The 20,643-nt window shown below is 42.6% G+C and overlaps 1 protein-coding gene across 1 annotated transcript; it reads left to right on the forward strand.

The window, feature by feature from the left end:
- The first annotated feature begins 396 nt into the window (after positions 1–396).
- Positions 397–7,190, forward strand: LOC131677232 (nuclear pore complex protein Nup98-Nup96). The gene is made up of 5 exons (XM_058956948.1): positions 397–1,044; positions 1,135–3,421; positions 3,482–6,123; positions 6,235–6,347; positions 6,511–7,190. Exons 1-5 carry the CDS (start codon positions 768–770, stop codon positions 6,829–6,831), a joined length of 5,640 nt encoding a protein of 1,879 aa, XP_058812931.1. The 5' UTR covers positions 397–767; the 3' UTR covers positions 6,832–7,190.
- Positions 7,191–20,643: the final 13,453 nt, after the last annotated feature.

The raw sequence follows: 20,643 nt of genomic DNA on the forward strand, positions 1-20,643 counted from the left end.
ACGGTTGCGTATACGGTTTAAGGCCGCTTACAAAGTGGCGTCGAAAAGCTGTGCAGGGGCTGATACTGACAGTAAGATACGATATGAGAGAAACCTGCTTGCAGCATATCAAATGGAGCCTGTCAGAGTGAAAGCAGGCAGTCGACGTAGATCCGCTTGGTTTTCACTCTGACATCATCCTTTCAGTTTGCAGCAAGCAGGTTTCTTGCATTCTTATGTCAGTGTCAGCCCCAGTTCAGCTTCTTTTAATTCGACGCCTCCAAAATGATTGAAGGGCGCATTTCCAATGAAACTTACAATACTTCTTTGCGTTTTCCAACGAAATCGTCTGGCAGCTCTGACTCAAAGCTCAACATCAGCATAAAAGCTCATCTTCGCCATTAGCCGAATACTCTTCTGTCTGAATCAACAACGTGAACTACGTAGCTGTGAAACAGCCGTGAAAAATCAAGAAAATTTAGCATTTTTTTCGTTAAAAATAGTGACAGATAGCGGAAAACTGTTCCGCTGGTGTTCCCGAGTTGAATAGTAGTGGAAATAGTTTAACTACGACACAAATTGCTGTGAAATCATAAATCGAAGAAATCGTAAAATTTTCTTTCTCTTGTTTTACTCTTGCTTGACCAAAAGCTTTTCCATTCGTGAACCGACAAGGTTATGTTGGCGCGTTTTCATATCTTGTTTGACAGCTACTAACTGTTTTCAAAACAAAGCAAATTAGCAATCGAAAAAATTAATACTTGCGTGAAAAATATTAAAGCAAAGCAATGTTCGGTGCCAAACCGGGTGGCTTCGGTCAAACCAGCGCCGCCGGAGGATTCGGAACGTTCGGAAGTAACACTGCCACGGCCAGTCCTTTCGGGCAGGCAAACACCTTCGGCAAACCTGCAACAACGGGAGCCTTCGGGGCGACACCGGCCTTTGGACAGCAAGCGAACACTTCTCTGTTCGGTCAACAGCAGCCCGCCGGTGGTCTGTTTGGAGCGAGTACCAGTGCAGCGCCGCCATTCGGAGCGACGGCCACAACGCAAGCCGGCTTTGGAGGTAAGCATACCGGGCGGGTGACGTCATTTGTTAAAGTACGGCGCAATATCAGATAGGTGAATATTACTCATTTTGTTCATTACTTTCCAGCATTCGGTCAACCACAGCAACAGTCGACGTCCCTGTTCGGAACGCAAAATAATACCGCACCTAATGCATCCCTTTTTGGTGCTAATAATAATAATTCCGCTTTCGGGGCAGCGAAGCCACCTGGCTTTGGCGGATTTGGGCAAACGGCGCCCCAAACATCGTTGTTCGGACAGGCTACAACGAGTCAAACGACGACGGGAGGATTTTTCACTCAGAATGCACAAAGTGGTGGCTTGTTTGGTGCCCAGAAAACAGCTTTCGGCGCGGCGGCACCGGTCGGTACTGGAAATGGAACTGCAGTGGTCAAGTACCAGCAGACTCCGTCAACGGATACGTTGGTTAAAAACGGGCAAAGCACTACCGTTCAAACGAAGCAGTATTGCATAACTTTTATGAAAGAGTACGAACATAAATCGGTCGAGGAGCTGCGATATGAGGATTATGCTGCAAATCGAAAAGGTCCGCAAGCGGGGGCGACTCCGGGTGGATTTTTTGGAGCTGCTCCGGCAGCAACCCCGTTTGCAACTGCTACACAGCCACAATCGTTGTTCGGGCAAACTACGACGGCTCAGCCGAGTACGGGACTGTTTGGAAGCTCGACAAATACTTTTGGACAAACGACGGCTCCTGCATTTGGAGCAGCTCAACCAACCGGATTTGCAAAACCTTTTGGAAGTGCAACTACCACCAGTGGCTTTGGATTTGGACAAACAAACACCAACACAATGGGCGGATTGGGTGCGAATAAACCGGCGTTTGGAGCCGCTCCTACGGGTCTCTTTGGGCAAACTGCGACACCTGCAACCAATACATTCGGGCAACCCTTCGGGGGATTTGGAACACAAGCTCAACCGCAACAACCGGGAAGCTTATTTTCGGGAGCCGCCAACACTGCAGCAGCCGGAACTAGTGCTTTCGGGGGCCTGGGAGCTCAAACGACCCAAACCGGTTTTGGGTTCGGTTCTAATACGGCCACGAACACAGCCGGTGGAGGACTGTTTGGTGCCAAGCCAGCGAATACGTTTGGAACGCTGGGAAGTAGCTTCGGACAAAACCCGACCTCGACAGCACCTGCTTTTGGTGCCTTTGGAACTAACACCAATACCGGAGGATCAATGTTTGCAAATTCATTTAATAAACCAGCAGCACCAGCTTTCGGGATGAACACTGCAACTTCAACGGGAACGTTTGGAGGTGGGTTAAACTTCGGTGCTGGTTCCGGGTCGCTTTTTGGTAATACAGCAAATAAACCGGGAGGTCTCGGTACGGGTAGTAGCCTGTTTGGAAATACATCCACTCTGGGAGGTGGAACCGGAGCTTTCGGGACGCTTGGAGGTGGTGGATTTGGTGCTGGTCTCGGAACAAATACGGGCTTAGGAAACGTTGGTAATCCTGCCAATGCAGCAGTTCCAATACATCAGCAAATTCTGGCGATGGTAACTTCCCCGTACGGTGATAATCCCATTTTCAAGGACATCAAACCCCTCTCCGGAGCCTCCGAAGATTCACTTAAGCCAACGAATCCTTCGGCCCAAAAAGCAATTCTTGAAGGGACAAATCAGCAGTTCAAGGTATCGCCGAAGGTTGCTGGAAGCGGGGTTAAAGTAAAACCGGTTGGATCCGTTACTCTGTCTAAAAAATCGCTTTTCGAAGGGTTAGAAGAGTACGACAGCACCTTGGAGGAATCGTTTTCCCTCAAACCGAATGCTAAACGTTTGATTATAAAACCGAAATCCGCTACTCCAACAATAACCATCCAAAATCGATCCTCGTTGGTTCAGTCTAATAGTGGTGCCCCGAAGAGGGATTCAATCGGTAAGGAATCCTATCAAATTCCAGTGGAAGCACAACCCAGCACCAGTCAGGACACTAGCCGACGCGTTTCTTGGCTTCAATCGAACGCCCTGGAGAAGGCACGCCAAAACAATCGCCTGTCGGAGTCGGTTCTGGACAGTACCATCAAAGAGTTCGCTCCGGCTGGTGGCCTCCAGTCTGCTTCCACATCACTTTCGAAGGAAACGACGACAAATTTGGATTCATCGGCTTCACCACCAACGCCGGCTGGGCATTCGGCGCAATCGACGGTAGCTCCGAAGAAAGATTCTGTTAACACCAGTTCGCCGATAACCATGAACGATTCTTCGCTGATGTCTTCATCGAACCGGTCGTTCCTGAATGAAACGGCCAGCGCAACCGGCGTTGGTGATGTTTCGGTGATTTCCGATGCGGAAGCACTTGAGGAAGATGCCGAACCTCATCCAACTGGGATTGTTCTGCGACGGGCCGGGTAAGTTGCTAGATAATATTACTTGATGACGTTGATAACAGGTTATTTCTTCGGCTCTAGGTACTATACAATTCCCCCGCTGGACGACATCCTGCAGTTGATGGATGAAGAGGGTCGCTGCGTTGTGTCAAACTTTACTATCGGTCGCAAAGGTTACGGTAATGTGTACTTCAACGAACCGATTGACGTGGCTAATCTGAATTTGGATGAGATTGTCCACTTCCGGCACAAAGAGGTGATAATCTATCCGGACGACGAGAACAAACCACCGATCGGGCAGGGTTTAAATCGTAAGGCACAGATCACACTGGATCAGGTTTGGCCACACGATAAAACACTGCACGAACCGATCAAGGATCCGCACCGGTTAGCATTGATGGATTACGAAGGGAAGCTGCGCAGAGTTTGTGATAAGCATGACACTCGCTTCCTGGAGTACAGACCGGACACTGGAAGCTGGGTGTTTAAGGTGGAACATTTTTCAAAGTATGGATTGAGCGACAGTGATGAGGATGAAGCACCTACCGATCCAAAAAAGGTCAAAATGATGGCAGCCGTGGACAAGCAAACTGGAGCAATCCCGAAGAAGTCGCAGGTTCTGTTTAATCGCGAAAAGGAATTAGGACTACAGGATGAATTCAACTATTCGCTGATGACGAACGAGAGTTTGGCTCCAACTAGTCCGACGGCCGCTTTGGCTCTCGGTATGGGAACTGATTCCCACAAGCTACAGCTAATGAAAGCTTCCTTCTTCGTTGAGGATGATTTTGATCGTCGGTCGGTGCTATCCGAAATAACCGACGGTGGCAGAGACAGCCCAGATCAGACAGTCCCCAATAAACCCTACCTTGGATTGGGAAGAACACTAACCAGCAGTCTGTACCTACGGACTGAATCCCCAAAGGTGCTAGAATCGGATTGTTTGCAAATGGACGACTTTGAACAACCGACAACCGTATTCACAACTTCAACTAGTAGAAATTTCCAAGAGCAAATTCAGCTGCAAAAACGAGATGATATTGTAACTGAAATTCCACGTCCCATCGGTCCGAAGTCTCTACCTTTGATCATCAAACCGAAGGTAGAACTGGTCCAATCGAACGACATCGTTCTCCCCCTTCAGCAGTCCATTTTGATGCGCTTTATGAACAAGAAAACCGATTTATCCTTCTTCCATGGACGCAAATTCAAGGTCGGCTGGAGTTTTCCATCGTCCCTGGTTCAGCTGAATACAGCGGACAACTGTTCGCTGCTGAAAAAGAACGAAATTCTTCACATCGGTGATCTGCATCACTTCTTCCAAGGTCGCTCAGCCAAGGATTACTCACCGGCGGCACTTCAAATGTTGCAAATCCGTTCGTCGGCGGAAATAGGAGATTTCCGAAAAACAGTCGAAGATCATCTTCGGATCGAACTGAAATACGATGAGGTGCGACGTCTGGAAAGCAGTGATTGTCCGTACTACGTAGCCGGTGGAAAACATTCTGGTCTCTCCGATCATCTTGAAATGACCAAATTGATCGCTGATGGAGATAGCTTCGATGGATTATGCTTGGAGGTATGGTCTCTATGTGCGGCTCTGTGGGGAGCACGGGAAGAGCTTGAAGAAGTGGAGGAGACCGCTCATCTGAGTACAATGTTCCGCCGAGATCTGTTCTCTGAATGGGTAGAGGGTGTCGTCACCGAGCAATCATCCAGAGAAATGGCCGCAGCCTTGAAGGGCAAAAAGCAAGACTATCTCGACCAACTGTTGGAGCTTGTCTGCACACACAAGGTCCTGGACGCATGCGAGTTGGCCTTCGAAAACGACGATATCAATCTCTCGATGCTGATGACCCAAATTTCCGGTGGTCCAACCGTTCGACAATTGATTCAACACCAGTTAAGCTCCTGGCAGGACGTCGAAGCGGACAAATTCATTGATCCTCGTCGGTTGAAGGTTTTCATGTTCGTCGCCGGAATCCCACTACTCTCGTCTACCCACGGCACGATTAACATTTTCGAACAACTCGACTGGTTGAAATGCCTTGCCATTCATCTCTGGTATCTGTGCTCCCCAACCGCATCCATCACCGATGCCCTGCTGAGCTACGAAAAATCCTTCCAATCCAGCGAATTCTTTGCGCTTCCTCCCAGCCCAGCATATACATCCCGAATCAAACTAAGCAGCCCGAAGCCAATACAAGACATTCGTTTCCACCTGCTGAAACTGTACTCTAAACGCTCCCACCCACTTGAATCCCTGCTGAATCCCGCCACACACACCGCTGATCCGCTGGACTTCCGTCTATCCTGGTTCCTGCTACAAACACTGGAAACCCTCGGCTATCGGCACTGCTCCGAGCTCTCGCGCAGCCAAATTCACCTATCCTTCGCAAATCAACTGGAAAATCACGGTCTCTGGCAATGGTCCATCTACGTTCTGTTACACTTGAACGACCAAAGCCGGCGCGAACTTTCCATTCAGGATCTACTGTACCGTCACATAGAGCTATCCGACGACGGGGACTACCTCGAGCGGGAACAGTTCATCATCGGAGAGCTGGGCATCCCGGAAAAGTGGATCTTCTGGGCGAAAGCCGTACGGGCCGGGGCACAGTTCGATTACCATCAGCAGGCACGCTTCCTGCTCAAAGCAAAGCAGTGGTCCAAGGCGCACGAGGTTATTATGGAGCACATTGCAGCGGATTGTGTAATTAACGGTGAGTAGTGGGGTACCGTCAATAATCGCAAGTCAGTCTCAAGGAGAACATGGGACAAATCTGCGATTATGGGTATTATATTTCCTTTTAATGAATTATTTTTACTTTCAGATGATATTCCATACTTGAAGTCACTGCTCGGTGAATTTGAGGACGTCAAGCAGATTTCCAACTGGTCGATCAAAGGGCAGATTTTGAAAGATTTCATCGAACTCAATGAGAAGGTAATTAGTAATATAACATCAAATCATAACTTAGATAAATGCTAATATATACCTCAAACAATTCAGAGAAAGAGTAAGAGCAGAGCGTTAAGCTAAACTAGTCCCAAAGAGTACAATTGTTCGTACAATAAACCTAACGTCTCCTCCATTATTCCACCCACAGTTCGACCTCATCCGGGACGCCATCGATGACGAGGTAGCGGAGACTCGGCTCGAAGAGTTGAAACCGAAACTTTCCGACCTGTGCTCGGTCATTAAGATGTTCCCCTGTCCGACGCCGAAGCACCGTCTGTGTCAGAGCGAAATCGCTCAGCGGTTGGCTTATTTGATACGGTCGTTCTTCACCCAGGATCCCCGGATCAACAGCTGTGCACTGATGCGTAGTGCGCTGGAGAAGCTTCCGTTGCCGCAGGAGTACGCCCTGGAGGAACTGCGACATATGTTGAACGCATTCCTGTCGGAAGATCTACGGAAACCGATCTAGGCGGTCGAAAGGTGATGTGAACACTCCCAGCACACAGTACTACATGGCACATGCTGAGTTTTGTGTTATATTTTGTAAGCCACAATACAATAGAGCCACACTTGTTGAACATGCTATAATATGCTACTACATACAGCACTAGGTGGATACTTCATAGTAACTGTAATGATTTATTTAATTGATTCTAAAATATTCTAATCGAAATGTTATCAGTTGGTTTAAATAGTTACTTTTATGTATTTTTGCCTGAAAGACAACTTATGCTATATTGTAGTGTATAAATCTAAACAAATCATTATTTGTGTAAGTTTTGAAATGTTTATTGGGAATAGTGATTCAACATGGCCTGTACTGACGGATGTTTTTTTCTTTTTTATTCAGTTGGGAGTATGATGACTGTCAATGAATTCCCTCCATAATAATTATGTCTTCACGATTGTATCCTATTTGGCATAAAGATTGAAATTTCTCCACTCGCGTCTCATTCTGTAAGCGAAAAAAGAGTCCAGCTTACTTTACTGATACAGATTGTCGATTCTTGGAAGTACACATGCAAAAAAGGGTATCTCGAAATAGCCTACTCAGGCAAGGATACAGCCAAGTGACTGCAAATTCCAAAATAGGAGGTATGTATCAGATATTTTCTCGACGACTGGTGGAGAATCAGAACGACAATTTCAACACAGAATGCTAGAGGGTTGCGTCGAGAAGCACGGTCCTCAAAACGGTAGAGCTCCTGTTGGCCATAGATGAGGCATCAGTGAAACTGATAACCTTACAACAGAACCAGTTGAACTAAGTATTTGGAAAGACTATAATGCGCTAGTTGAAGGGTGCCCCGGTCTTCGCCGAACGTGGAAGATCTAGATGGACTGCTCCTGTGGGAGGCTCGTTACGAGCTACATTCAAAAGCACTCTACCATATGCGGCTCACGAACTGATACACAAGGAGATTCGTAAACCCCCTGTAAACGAAGGTGCTCAAACAAGAGTGCCGAAGAAGGACACTGGAACGTCAAGCAGCACTTAGCCTACGACCAGCTGTCGGCACGAAGTATTACTTTGAAAAATCGAGGCCGAAAAACATAAAAACATTGAGTAGCATTCGTTACATCCGAGGGAACCTTAATCATACAAAAGGTGTCACAAGCATCCTTGTCCGGAGAGTCACCAAAGAGCACCTTGACATCGCTCTTATACAGATACCGTGAGGAAATTAACACAAGATCTTTGGTTTAAATTCGTCAGCTCACAAGTTTGTATATTCTAAAGACCAGCCAACTCCAATAGCTCGTCGCTGTTGTGCTATCTTATGACAAACGCCATTTTGGAGTAAACTGAGTTAAATATGCCACATTACTTGTCATTGTCATTTCTCAGCCCACACCCTGGCAGACGTTCATCCGCCCATCTAGACTCTGTCAAGATGAGGACCTACAAAGCCTAACTGTTCGTATGTGCTAGTCCGTATAGCACACCAGTTTCTTCCACAAGCAGGCGCCGGCTATTAACCAGTCCCACAAGTTTCAGATACATTACATAGAGGATAGTTGGAGACAGAAAATGAAGAGATAGTAAAGAGATTTCGGTTTGCTGAAACGAGACAAGAAAAGCAAAATAATTGTGATCAGTTTTTTTCCTTTTTTTTTATCGGGAAGATGGGACTGCAGCTTAACGTAACGTCAAGTTCTCTGTTTTGTCTGGTCCAATGTATCCTGCTCCTAACAACGCGTGCTAAGTCGTCAGTGATGCAATTAAAACTTCGCATTGATTCCGCTTCTATTTTCTTCCTGATCTCCTCATGGGTCCCCTAGGTCAGAAGCGGATCAATCGACTGTTAAGTAAATTAGAGATCGCAGTCAGCCGTGATGTCCGCGAATTTCATACATACATACAAACTATTTGGCGCAAGTTCAGAGCGTGTAACGTCGTGTCATCTAGTCTGTCACCCTATGGAAAATAATCCTACCATCGCCTTGGGGTCAACGTCATATTGGCAAATTTTGCATTGAATCCGCTTCTGTCTCTTCCTAATCTCCTTTTTGTCTCCTAGGTCCGAAGCAGATCAATCGACTATTAATTGAAACGGTAAACATACTAGCAGTATTTGTCCTTACTCGCGAATACTTTTCCTTCAACTGTGCTGTTTCTTCTTTATCTTATAACATAACTCGATTATCCCTGTCCTAGTCAATATACATATTCATTACATTATGGGCCAGGCAAACCCTTAATTTTCTATTATTATTATCCTGAGTAGCTATACCAGTGAAGGTATTTTAGGATTTCGCAAAAAGAATCTCTGCCAATAAAGGCGTAAGAAATATTTATCCACTATTAACCATAAAGTTTGCTCGAACCGAATGTCCGCCTGGTTCGATTCGAATAGACCACACCGACCCGAAAGGGTTGCTTATCATTTCTGAGAGCCGGTGTGCTTGGTCGAGTTTAGTAACCATAAGAACAAGTCCTGAATAATTAACTATCTCCTAGGTGCCAGTCCTGCACTCCTTTGCTGAACTAGCCTCATACTCACGATCAAAAGAGTCGACAACTAGTAGGATCCACATGTCCCCCACCCAAGTGAATGGATCAGCTTGCAAGTAGGAGCACATGTCTACCAACCAGCCAAGAAGACTTCCGAATCAATGAGAATGGACCATGCCAGTCGAAGGCCACAGGCCCAGCGCCATCTCGTACAGTGTCATTGTCATTTCTCAAGATGAGAACCTACAAGGCCTAACTGTTCGTATGTGCTAATCCGTATAGATTTTGGTTTGCTGAAACGAAACAAGAAAAGCAAAACAATTGTGATTAGTATCGTAGCTATAATAAATAAATAAACGATTTCTCCTCTGTTGTCGGTTTCCCTTGTTCGTAGTCCTCCCTCCTGTTCCTGGTCTGTTTGGGCCACTGGCTTTCCGTTTCCTTGGCCGTCACGCTCGATCGATTTAGACATCATAGCAGGAGAAACAAATGAAAAGACAAAACAAAACAAAATGAAAATAAATGGACGTCTGCTATCTGTGCCTAAATTGATGTTGCTTCTCAGTTTTGCACGACCCAGGGGGGACTTGGCCTTGATCCCAATGCTCTGTGATATTCGTTATGGAATATTCTTTGTGTGGGGGCTATTCATAAGCAATGTTGTTCGTTTTTTTTATCCCTGATCCTCTGATACGTCTAAAATTCATTTTTAGTTTTTATCTCGTTACGTGACGCTCTTCTCTATTGTCAATATCCAACATCATTTGAGAATGGTCCCCTGGTGATATATTTAGAGCAGACAATCCAATGAAAAATAGGATTGACAGGATTTTAGTGCGCTGTTGGCGCCTTGTGTCACATCTTCATGTTTGTTATTCATACTAACAATACCAAAGCATGCGATGTGATGACCGGAAGATTAGAGAAGCAACTCCTCCCCTTCCCCCCCCCCCCCCCCCAGTTAAATATGCCACATTACTTGTTTGAAAAATCTCTACAAAGTGGCGTTTTCAGAATTTTGAAATTCTACTTGGTTACTTAGATATAGCGAGAAACGTGATGAGAAATTGTGAGTTTTTTGCTTCAAATCACTGTATCTAGGGATATGCTCAAGTTATATTGAAGTTTTAGATATTTTTATGTGTGAAAATGTCTGAGAAACACAATGGCATAAACGTTTTCAAAAGAAAATCACACGAGTTGTGAGAAAAACACAGTTTCAGTTTTAAACTGGAAATAAAGGATATTTGGCAACAATGTAACCAAAAATAACTATTTTTTCTATATACCCTGACTCATTTCCTTCAAAATGCATTTCATCGATTGTTTATAGACCATGTGAACGCAAAGATAAAAGTTAAAAATTGATGATTTTTTTCTATGGAAAATTTTCCATGCACGATTATGACTCGTCATACATATTTTGTCACCAATACACGCCTATGACACGTGTGAGTGCGACTTTTGTTTACATTCATAGTAAAATCTCGCAACGTAGACAACCGATCTTCGTTATATTTGAGAGATTAATGCAGAATAGATAGAAGCATCGATTGTCTTCTTTGGATTGTTTATACAATTTATAAGTTTCAAGATATTCAATCTCAAACTTTAAAAATCGTTTTTCTCGAAATGCGCTAAATGGCGCTTGTCATAAGATAGTACAACAGCGACGAGCTGTAGTTTTGATAAACGGAGCAATAAAATTTAATAGTAATAAAATTACAGGATTTTTTCAATGAGACGTGGCTTCGATAACACCCGGTCAAACCATTCGGAATTTGATTCGGAATCCTGAATGGAGTCAGTATGGATTCCAAATCAAATGCAACAACCGATTCTGAGTCGGAATCGGTTGTTGCATTTGATTTGGAATCCATAATGACTCCATTCAGAAATCCGAACCGGTTCCGGAATGAGTTTAACTGGGCAGTAGCGGCACCGTCGGCTATAGACAAGCAGTAGATTGTGATCGAATCTACCTACTTCCCTGGCGATACGGATACAAAACCACCTTCTGAAATCGATGCCCTTATAAAGTACTGCAGTAGTATAAACAAGCCCTTCATCATGGGATGTGATGCCAATGCACATCACACAATATGGGATAGCAAGGATATAAATACCAGAAGTGAGTACCTACTGGAATGCCTTTCGCCAAATGATGTCAATGTATGTAACAAGAGAGTTGAGCTAGGGGCAGATCATTTGTGAGGCATTTTTTCAAAATCATCAAAATTAAATACGTTCTCTTGCCATCAAAATAGAAATTTAGAATGTAATTTGCGGTGCATGTAAGACGTAAAAGCACTACAAGAAACTAGCTTTTCACATAGCAAACCAGAAGAGCCGACGAACCGAAACCTCGATTAATATACTGCAGAATGGAGATGATACATTACGAGAGCCAAATGCGATACACCAGAGTGTGCAAGAATACTTTGTTAGCTTATACTCTTCCACGCACCCGGTTGAGAACGACGACTTCAACCCAACACAGCGCATCCCGAGTGAAAATGAGGACAATCAGCGAGTAATGGATGAAATTTCTTCAGGCGAAATTCTACAAGCAATCAAATCGAGCAGCTCACGGAAATCACCCGGCAACGATGGCTTGCCAAAAGAGTTCTACCTAAAGGCAAGGCAAGTGATTGAGAGTTTACTTTTGTCATCAACGAAGCAATGTCCTCTAATGCTCCTAAAGAATTCTTTGATGGAGTACTAGTGCTTGTTAGGAAAAAGAAGGGCGATAACAGCGTCAAAGCTTTCAGACCGATTTCACTCCTGAATGTGAATTACAAAATATTCGCTAGAATAATTAAAAACAGAATTAATCCCTTGCTCCAATTGGTGCTATCAAAACATCAAAAATGCTCCAATGGGAAGCGCAACATATTTGAAGCCACTGCTCGGATACTTGACCGCTGTTGTGAACTGAAAGCGAGACGTGGGAATGCACTGCTGGTTGTTTTTGATTTCGACCATGCTTTTGATAGGGTAGAGTACAACTTCCTGGCAAGCACAATGGCAAAAATGAATTTTAATCCTGATCTGGTTAACCTTCTAATGTACTGTACAAACAACAGTTTTTGAAGGGCGCTTATCAATGGCAAACTGGGAAATGAAATAAAAATAGAGAGATCGGTACGACAAGGGGATCCACTATCAATGCTTTTGTTTGTAATCTATTTGCAACCACTGCTTGATAAACTGCACAGAGAATTTCCACATGCTGTTTTGAACGCCTACGCTGATGATATTTCTATGTTTCTCGGCAGTGACTATCAGGTGCGAGCTGTTCTAAACACCTTTGAAGCATTCGGATTTGTTTCTGGGGCAAGAATAAACACCCAGAAAACTAAAGCCATAAGGATCGGTTTGATAAACTTGACACCACAAAATGAGTGGTTGCAGATACAAAACACAGTGAAAATCCTCGGAATACATTTTGCTGAAGACTTCTCCGACACAGTTGACCGCAATTGGGCTGCGGTTTTACGAGAGTTCCAAACGTGTATGTGGATGAACAACGTCCGAAATCTGAATCTCGTACAAAAAGTCATTTTGATAAATACTTACATAACATCGAAGCTATGGTACACAGCATCTGTAATTCCACTTCCAAACAAGCATAGTGGAAAGTTTATCTCGAGAATTGGATCATTTCTATGGTATGGGAAAAGATGGACCAGGATAGCTTTCGAAACGCTGATACTTCCTAAAGACAGAGGAGGGTTAAATCTACATTCACCACCGATCAAATCCAAGGCTTTGCTGACAAATCGAATGATACAAATCGCTTCAGATCTCTCTTTTCTTTGAAGTTTCTTAGAACACAACGTCAATCCCCCAAATCTACTGGCCATACCCCGGAAATACGAACACATTCGAACAGTGGTGAAAGAATCTGCTTTTCTAACTGATGAAATCGCAAGAACGCCTAGCTCCAGTATAATATACTGCAGCTTCCTAAAACAACTGAAGGAACCGAAAATAGTGAGGGAGAATCCACTACGCGACTGGAAGAAAGTATTTAGACACATCCACTCCAAGCTGCTAAAATCGGATTAACGACCTGCGTGGTATTCAGTTGTTCATCGTAAGATAATTACCAACGAGCTACTCTACAAAATGAATAGACGAGCCGACGCCGACTGCAGTATTTGTCCTGATCAAACAGATAGCATCGAGCATCACCTTCTTCAATGTAGCGAAAACACAACTATCTGGGTATACCAACGGAACGTCTTCGTAGCGATTGATCGACGGCTAATGCAACTACAACCTGAGGATTGGATCTACCCAGTTATCCAACACCAATCCAGACGGACACGCCAACTGATACTGAAGGAATTCTCCCAGATGTTATGTTACATGACCAGTACACCAACGAACCAAAAAAACTAGATGGATATAAATTTTATTTACAATGTAACTAAATAAGTAATAATAAGGGACTGGACAATAAATTTTTACAAAAAAAAATTGTAATCGATTCATTGAAAACCATTCATATTTTACCTCGAAAAAATGACAATTTTGATAACGTTTTTGCTCTTTGCAGCAACTTAATTGAGGGTAGATTTGTATGAATTTTAGCGAAAACTTAGGACTATAAGCTAGTGGTACTGACGCGACTACGATCCACGTCTAGTACGCCTAAACCGTCCAACAGCGTACCTATCGAGCCATCTACGAGACCAGACGAAAATCAAGAAGTCGCTGTCAGCTGGATCAGCGAACTGTGCGACGTCGCTAATGCTGAAACAAGTACTACTATCGACTGTAGCAGTGCTTGTGAGCGGATTTGGAAATGCCAGTTATACGTGTCGTGCTTTATTAGCCTCGGAGTCTGACTAAAATCTAATTTATATTAAACCTAACCATGGAACACATAAACTTACCCATCAGTGGACTCAATAACGTTGAAACCCGCATTAAAAACAAACTTCCCACTAAGATTTGTCACGTATTAATTCTTTCAATGCCTTTCTAGATTTTCTTGGGGTTCCAACAATGACCATCAAGCTACCGATGATGCAATTGGACATCCATCTTTGATTAGTTCTTGATAGTGTTGCCTTGGCTGATCCATCGTTTCATGTGCGCAATCAAATCCAAATGATCATCGGGCAGAACTTTTATTTGTCTTCATAAACAACGATCGCGGGAAGCTTGCAGATGGAAGTTGAGACCGACCTTGGTTGGATCATCAGTAGACCCATCTCTCATCTGTTCCACAAGGATTTTTTTGCGAGTTGAACATGTGTGAAGAGCTTATAAATCGTATGCTAGTGAAATTCTGGGAATTGGAAACAGTTCCAGGAAGCATCGCCACTGACAGCAAAGGAGCAAACCATTGAGAAGCATTTCGTAGAAACACATTCTCGCGACGATACCGGTCGATACAGTGGGCCCTATTCTCACAGTCATGTCACGTAGTGACTAGAACAAATTTTTCTTCTAGTCACTAGGTGACGTGACTGCGAGAATAGGGCCCATTGTTAGGGTGCTTACAGAGTGGCCGCGAGAAGCTGAGCAGGGGCTGGCACTGACATTAAAATGCGAGATGCGAGAAACCTGCTTGCAGCATATCAAATGGAACCTGTCAGAGTAAAAGCAGGCAGTCGGCGCCGATCCGCTCAGCTTTCACTCTGACATCATCCCTTTGGTTTGCAGCAAGCAGGTTTCTCGCATCTCGCACTCTAATGTCAGTACCAGCCCCAGCTCAGCTTCTCGCGGTCACTCTGTAAGCACCCTTAGATTGCCATTCAACGATAACAACAGTCTACTTGGTGATTCCTTGGAAATCGATCGAAGTCAATTTACTACTAATGTCATTTGCAAATAAAATGAAGCAGACGTGCTATACCAATTTTATGGCTGAATATCAGACCTTAGGTCACATGGTCGAAGTCTTCGAAAAACCCGACGACTGCTATTTCCTACCTCACCACGCTGTATACAAAGAATAGAGTACAACTACGAAAATACGCGTAGTCTCTCGTTGAACGATGCTCTAGGTGTAGGGCCAACAGTGCAACGAGATCACGATTCTCCTACTGTCGCTTCCAGGTCGTTTTAGTTGCAGAACTTCCGGAGATGTACCGTCAGGTGCTAATCCACAAGGACGATCGTAAGTATCATCGGACCCTTTCGACCCTAATTACATGAACGAGGTTCGAGCTGACAGCTGTTACCTATCTGGCTACACGCTCTTTGATGCAATTGCCAAAGAACGAAGCGCTGCCGGTTGTAGCGAAGGTGGTCGAAGCGAACAGTTACATCGATGATTTTCTTAGACTATCAGCACCGGGCGTGGGTATAAGCTATTTACTAACCGTCATCATAACACGACACCGCACCGGCGGTTGGTAAACAGGTTGGGAAATGGAAACTTATCGTTTCGGTTTACAGCGAGTGTCTATATTTGGTAACTTCTTCCAACCAACGCCAACGTTGCTATTCGCAGAAAGGAGGCAAAACAAAGGAAAATGTAAAAAATAAGATCTCGCGATAAATGTAATGCAGAAGTGTTCTGCGTGAATTTTGATTCGACTCGTGAAAGATTTTTATTTTAAATAAAATTATGGATTGAGCTCAATAAATAAAACTATCGGTTGTGAGACAATTATTTGATTGAATTCAATAACATTTTTTTAAAGTTTACAGAAATTAAAACAATTATTGAAATTAAAAGTTTATTGTAACTTTAACGAAAATATACTTTCAAACCTCGATTCACACCAATTATTTTGTCGTTTGATACAATGAACAGTATTTGTTTGTATTCAATTACCCACAGTTTTAATTATGCTGTATGTTTTCTGCGTGGAAGTAAAAATTAGTGCATCTAAGCAGCTTGGATTGAACTGGAAGATGTAGCATTATGTCAAGCTGGGCATGATGTGTCCCAGGATCCGATTGATGGGATGCTAGCAAGAAGCGGAATTTCATTGGCTTTGAAGCTTGTAAAAGCCCGAACATTTTTATATATGGAGGGCAATATGAAAGCTAACGATAGTGTCCAACGAAAATCGCTGCGAACAAATGGTGATGATTGTGGGGACTGTGGAAACTAAGATTCGAGAAGAAAGAAAATGCGTGTATTTTTCTCGCGCAAAGTTTTTAATTCAGGACCAGTAGTAAAAAGAAGATCACAACGATAATGGTTTATCACACACTCTGCAGCGCTTAGTTCAAAAACGCTGGATTTAATTGCTAATAGGTACGCATGGCAGGACACAGATCACATCTGTTACATCATCACCATCTCATTTCATCCGGTGGTTCATCATATTTTCGAGGGATAATATTGTGTTGTGGTGTGCAATCGTGATTCTCTGGTTGGGCACTTTTTAACTGGACCGCTTTTTAGTTGGACCTCCGCTACCCGCTTGGAAGAAAAACGGGCAGCCAGCAAAAATCCGTCAGGATTCCGGCAGCTGTCAAAATTATCAAAATGGCGCTGCCAGAATTTAGCTATACTCCTTCCAGTTATGGCAGGCACATTCGCCTCACCGGTTCTGTTTTGTTTATCGTTGTTTCATTTTCGCCATATTGATATTTTTCCAAGAAGGATGGTTTTGACAGATGAAAAAATAGGAAGAAACAAAGATTTTGGTTTCAAATCAGGTAAGTAATATGGATTTCATGTCTCCAGACATGTTTTTATTATAAATTTACATAAAATTAAAAAAAATTAAGAAAAAATACAAGCAAAACCTGAAGCGGTACAAAACCGGTCCTGCCGGTGCGAGCCTGGCAGAAATCCGGCAGAAAAAACCGTTAATAACCGTAAGGCGAAAAATTCTGCCAGAAACGGTTGTTGCATTTGAGCCGGCCGGCTGGGCAGCGCTCTGCCAGCCAGACCCCCAGAAATTCTGCCAGAGTTTTTATTTCGCTGCCTGCTATCTGGGGGGAATCCTGCCAGGCACGTCCGAGCGGGTAGTTGGACCATTGTCCAACTAAAAAGCATCTGAACGTCAAAATCTCGTGCCAAATTTACTTTGACAATCAATCTGACAATATTTAGAGATAAGAACAGATGCATTTACACTGCCAACATCTTCTTTGGAGAGTTTTTGACATTTGTCAGTCGGTCCAACTAGCGAATCAAATTCGTTAGTTGGACAACGCTGTGGCCCAACCAGCGAATCACGACTGTATACTACCCAAGATCGCTTATTTGCCCCGTTTTCTATGGGATTTCCTATCTTCATGGGACTGACTTGCGATCATAGGCAGTATAGTGAAATGCATAAACGTGAATGCACTTGGAATTCAATTCACTTAGTCTGTAAATAAGGGGAGGGCGGGGGTAGACGGGGTTGGGTGGTTGCACTTAACTTATAAAAATGATATTTTGAATACATTTTAACATTTCTAATATTGTTCTTAGAAACAGTAACACGAAGTGTTAATTAACTTTATAATTTATTGTTGGACAATGAAATTGCTTGTTTCAAGACGTTTATTATAAATTTACTAGAAGTATTCCGCATCGAACAATGTGGAAATGTCCTATAATTCTAGGATAGCCACTTTTGTTAATTCGTTGCAATAGTTTTTGACTTACTCCGACAATTTTATGCAAACTGTGGATACATGGATGTGGATTTGATGACCAATTTGGTAAGCAGCGAAATTTGGCACTACCCCGCAGGACCGTTGTTTGAAAGCAAGATTCCATGTTATGTCTTTTGCCATACTGATAAATTGGAATCAAATTTATAATTTTTGAGCAATAACTCATTATTTGATTCCATCTTTGGAATTACCGTATCGACGACAAAATGTTGAATTCAGTTAATATATATCTGTATTAACTTGCCACAAATTCGTGTGTACCAATTTGCTCCAGGGTAATGTTCATATTTTGAAATAGATGTAGTTGTAGTTAGTATTTCAGCTCCAGCGATACAACCGATTGTAATTAGAATTAGTTGTGTTATTGGCGCCGGAATACTGCACATTTAAGCTTTTTCGGGAAATCGGCCGGAATATGAATTACGAATACGAATTAGAACCAACCAGAATTTCCGATTGAACTTTACTTTATCCATAGGTGCACGCAAAGTTCAGCGGCTATTTGTTGCCAAAGGCCTTGTTTATGTTATAAAGGCTCGCACAAAGTGAACCCAAATCTACCTATCGAACAGTCAGATGGCTACCTATCGTGCAAAGTAAACAAATATTCTTCTTTCGGAGAACATGCAAGAAATGTATTGGTTAGTTAATATCATGGCGAAATATTTCAATCGTCGAAACAAGACACTGTATTCAGTTTATTATGCTTTTTTGTAACAATGTAAAATAAATTACATGGAATAGTATCGAGAATAAAGTGCTATGAGCCACGAAACAGTGGGTTTTCAATTCACTCCATATTTATTTATTGTGTAACTCGGTTGAAGTCACTCAAAATTACAGCAAAAATTATGGGTGCCAGAAACAAAGAAGATGGCATCATTTTAGGCAGCGTTGCGCATTCCTCTGTACGGGACTCTATAATACCACAGACACTAATTGTTGTTTGCTTAAAAATGATAGTTATATGTTTTACACATACAATCTGAATTGGATATCATTTATTAATAGCAAAAGTAAAATTACTTTTGATATGGGTCAAAATCCACATTGAGAGGAAATTCCGGAGAAACTATTGTTGGTTCAGCGCAATTCACAGCAGTCACGAAAGAGTTGACGATACTCCTTTTGTTCACGAGCACTAGATGTGTTTGGTGAATATTGGTTTGGAACTTTCTCTCAACGTGAATTTAGATAATAGGGATCTTTAATTTGGAAAAATTGCGCCAGTTTTTCATATGTATTGGTAGCAGGTGTCCTTACGAGTACACTCATATCATTCTTAAACCTTAATTATTCTTTTATGATTTTTAAATTAAAAAAAAAACAAATTAAATTCAACCAGCAAACTGACAGTTGTCCTACTAAATGACGTATCTGCAAATATCTCGTTCGCCTCATTGTTAACCGGGACAGCACCCCACACAGCATGATCTGGTACTTTGTCAATCCGCTAGCAACCTGCCATCCCAAGTTTCATCTGCAAACTATGGTAGATCTGATAAGGCAACCTATAGGGTCGTGCAAGTCGCATGGGTTTGGATGTGTTATTGTCCTAAAAGGAAACAAACTAAAAAATGTTTTTTTCAATAGTTTCGGGCCAAAAAATTGAAAAAGGACTGAGATATTAACTCACGGTACTAATCTGTATCAGAATATGCCTTAACCCGCACACCCCTAAAGATCCCTATTGTCTTTTAAGCACAAATCTCCGATCAACATGGGGAACGTGTTATTTGAACCAGTCGCTACTGATTTCTGATTCTAGTTCTAGGTTAGTTAGATGAGATATGATTACTATAACAACGTGCTCCGTGCATCAACCTAGGAAAACAACGCATTTTACGCAAGTTAATATTATTATTGAAGCCACACATAAAATACTATCACTTAATTATTTTTGTTTTACTGTATACTGTTCTGCCCAAGTTGTACAGTAATGTTTTCATTTCGAATGGTTACAGTCCAGCATACCAAGTATTCATGAATAAGCCCACTATTCTGCGATTCAAAATTGCCTTTAAATATACTTAAAACCCAGATATGTTTACCCGGCTATGCTGTCTACAATATGACCACAGCTGATGGACATTTGGGCTACAAAATTTATGTAAAAATCAGTGTAAACGTCTATTACCTGGGGTATGGCAGTATTCTCACATACATTAACGATCAATTTTTCTCCCATCCGAATATATTTGACTGCAGCGTCTGAAGGACGTACGTCAGATGGCTTCCGTATAATTTGGTAAAACCGAACTTTCTCAGGCTTTTCAATATAGTATTAGCTCCTCTTCAAAGGTTTCGAAATACATAAAAACGAAAGCGTATTCGAAACTGATCGTTCGTATAAACTGTTTCCGCAAAACAATCGTTGAATGGTCGTAAAGGTTCCTTCTCCGCAAGTTTGTTTGTAATATCTAGCATGAGATCCTTTTCATTACACTCCTGATTCAGAGCGGCCGTAGTATGTGCTTCAGACAATAACTTCTGGGTAAACATTAGTTATTAGAATTCATTGTCCGTTCCGAACCCGTAACATTTCTTAGAATTTTTATTACATAGAGAATTTTAGCATATTTGAACAAAAAATGTCTTATTCAATTCAATAATACAATGTTTATTGCTTCAAACGGCAAAATTAATGGTATGAGCATTATTTTCATTGAAACAATAATTAACTTTTAATCTCAATAAACATTTCCAGTTTGAATAATTTTACAATCATTGCAATAA

The sequence above is a fragment of the Topomyia yanbarensis genome, chromosome 1, assembly GCF_030247195.1.
Source record: "Topomyia yanbarensis strain Yona2022 chromosome 1, ASM3024719v1, whole genome shotgun sequence".
NCBI lineage: Eukaryota > Metazoa > Arthropoda > Insecta > Diptera > Culicidae > Topomyia > Topomyia yanbarensis.

Bases quoted from the DNA above. Each gene is read 5' to 3' on its own strand.
- LOC131677232 (XM_058956948.1), top strand. From the start codon at position 768: ATGTTCGGTGCCAAACCGGGTGGCTTCGGTCAAACCAGCGCCGCCGGA. The intron at 3,422-3,481 runs GTAAGTTGCTAG...CTTCGGCTCTAG, and splicing joins ATTGTTCTGCGACGGGCCGG to GTACTATACAATTCCCCCGC. The intron at 6,124-6,234 runs GTGAGTAGTGGG...TTTTACTTTCAG, and splicing joins AGCGGATTGTGTAATTAACG to ATGATATTCCATACTTGAAG.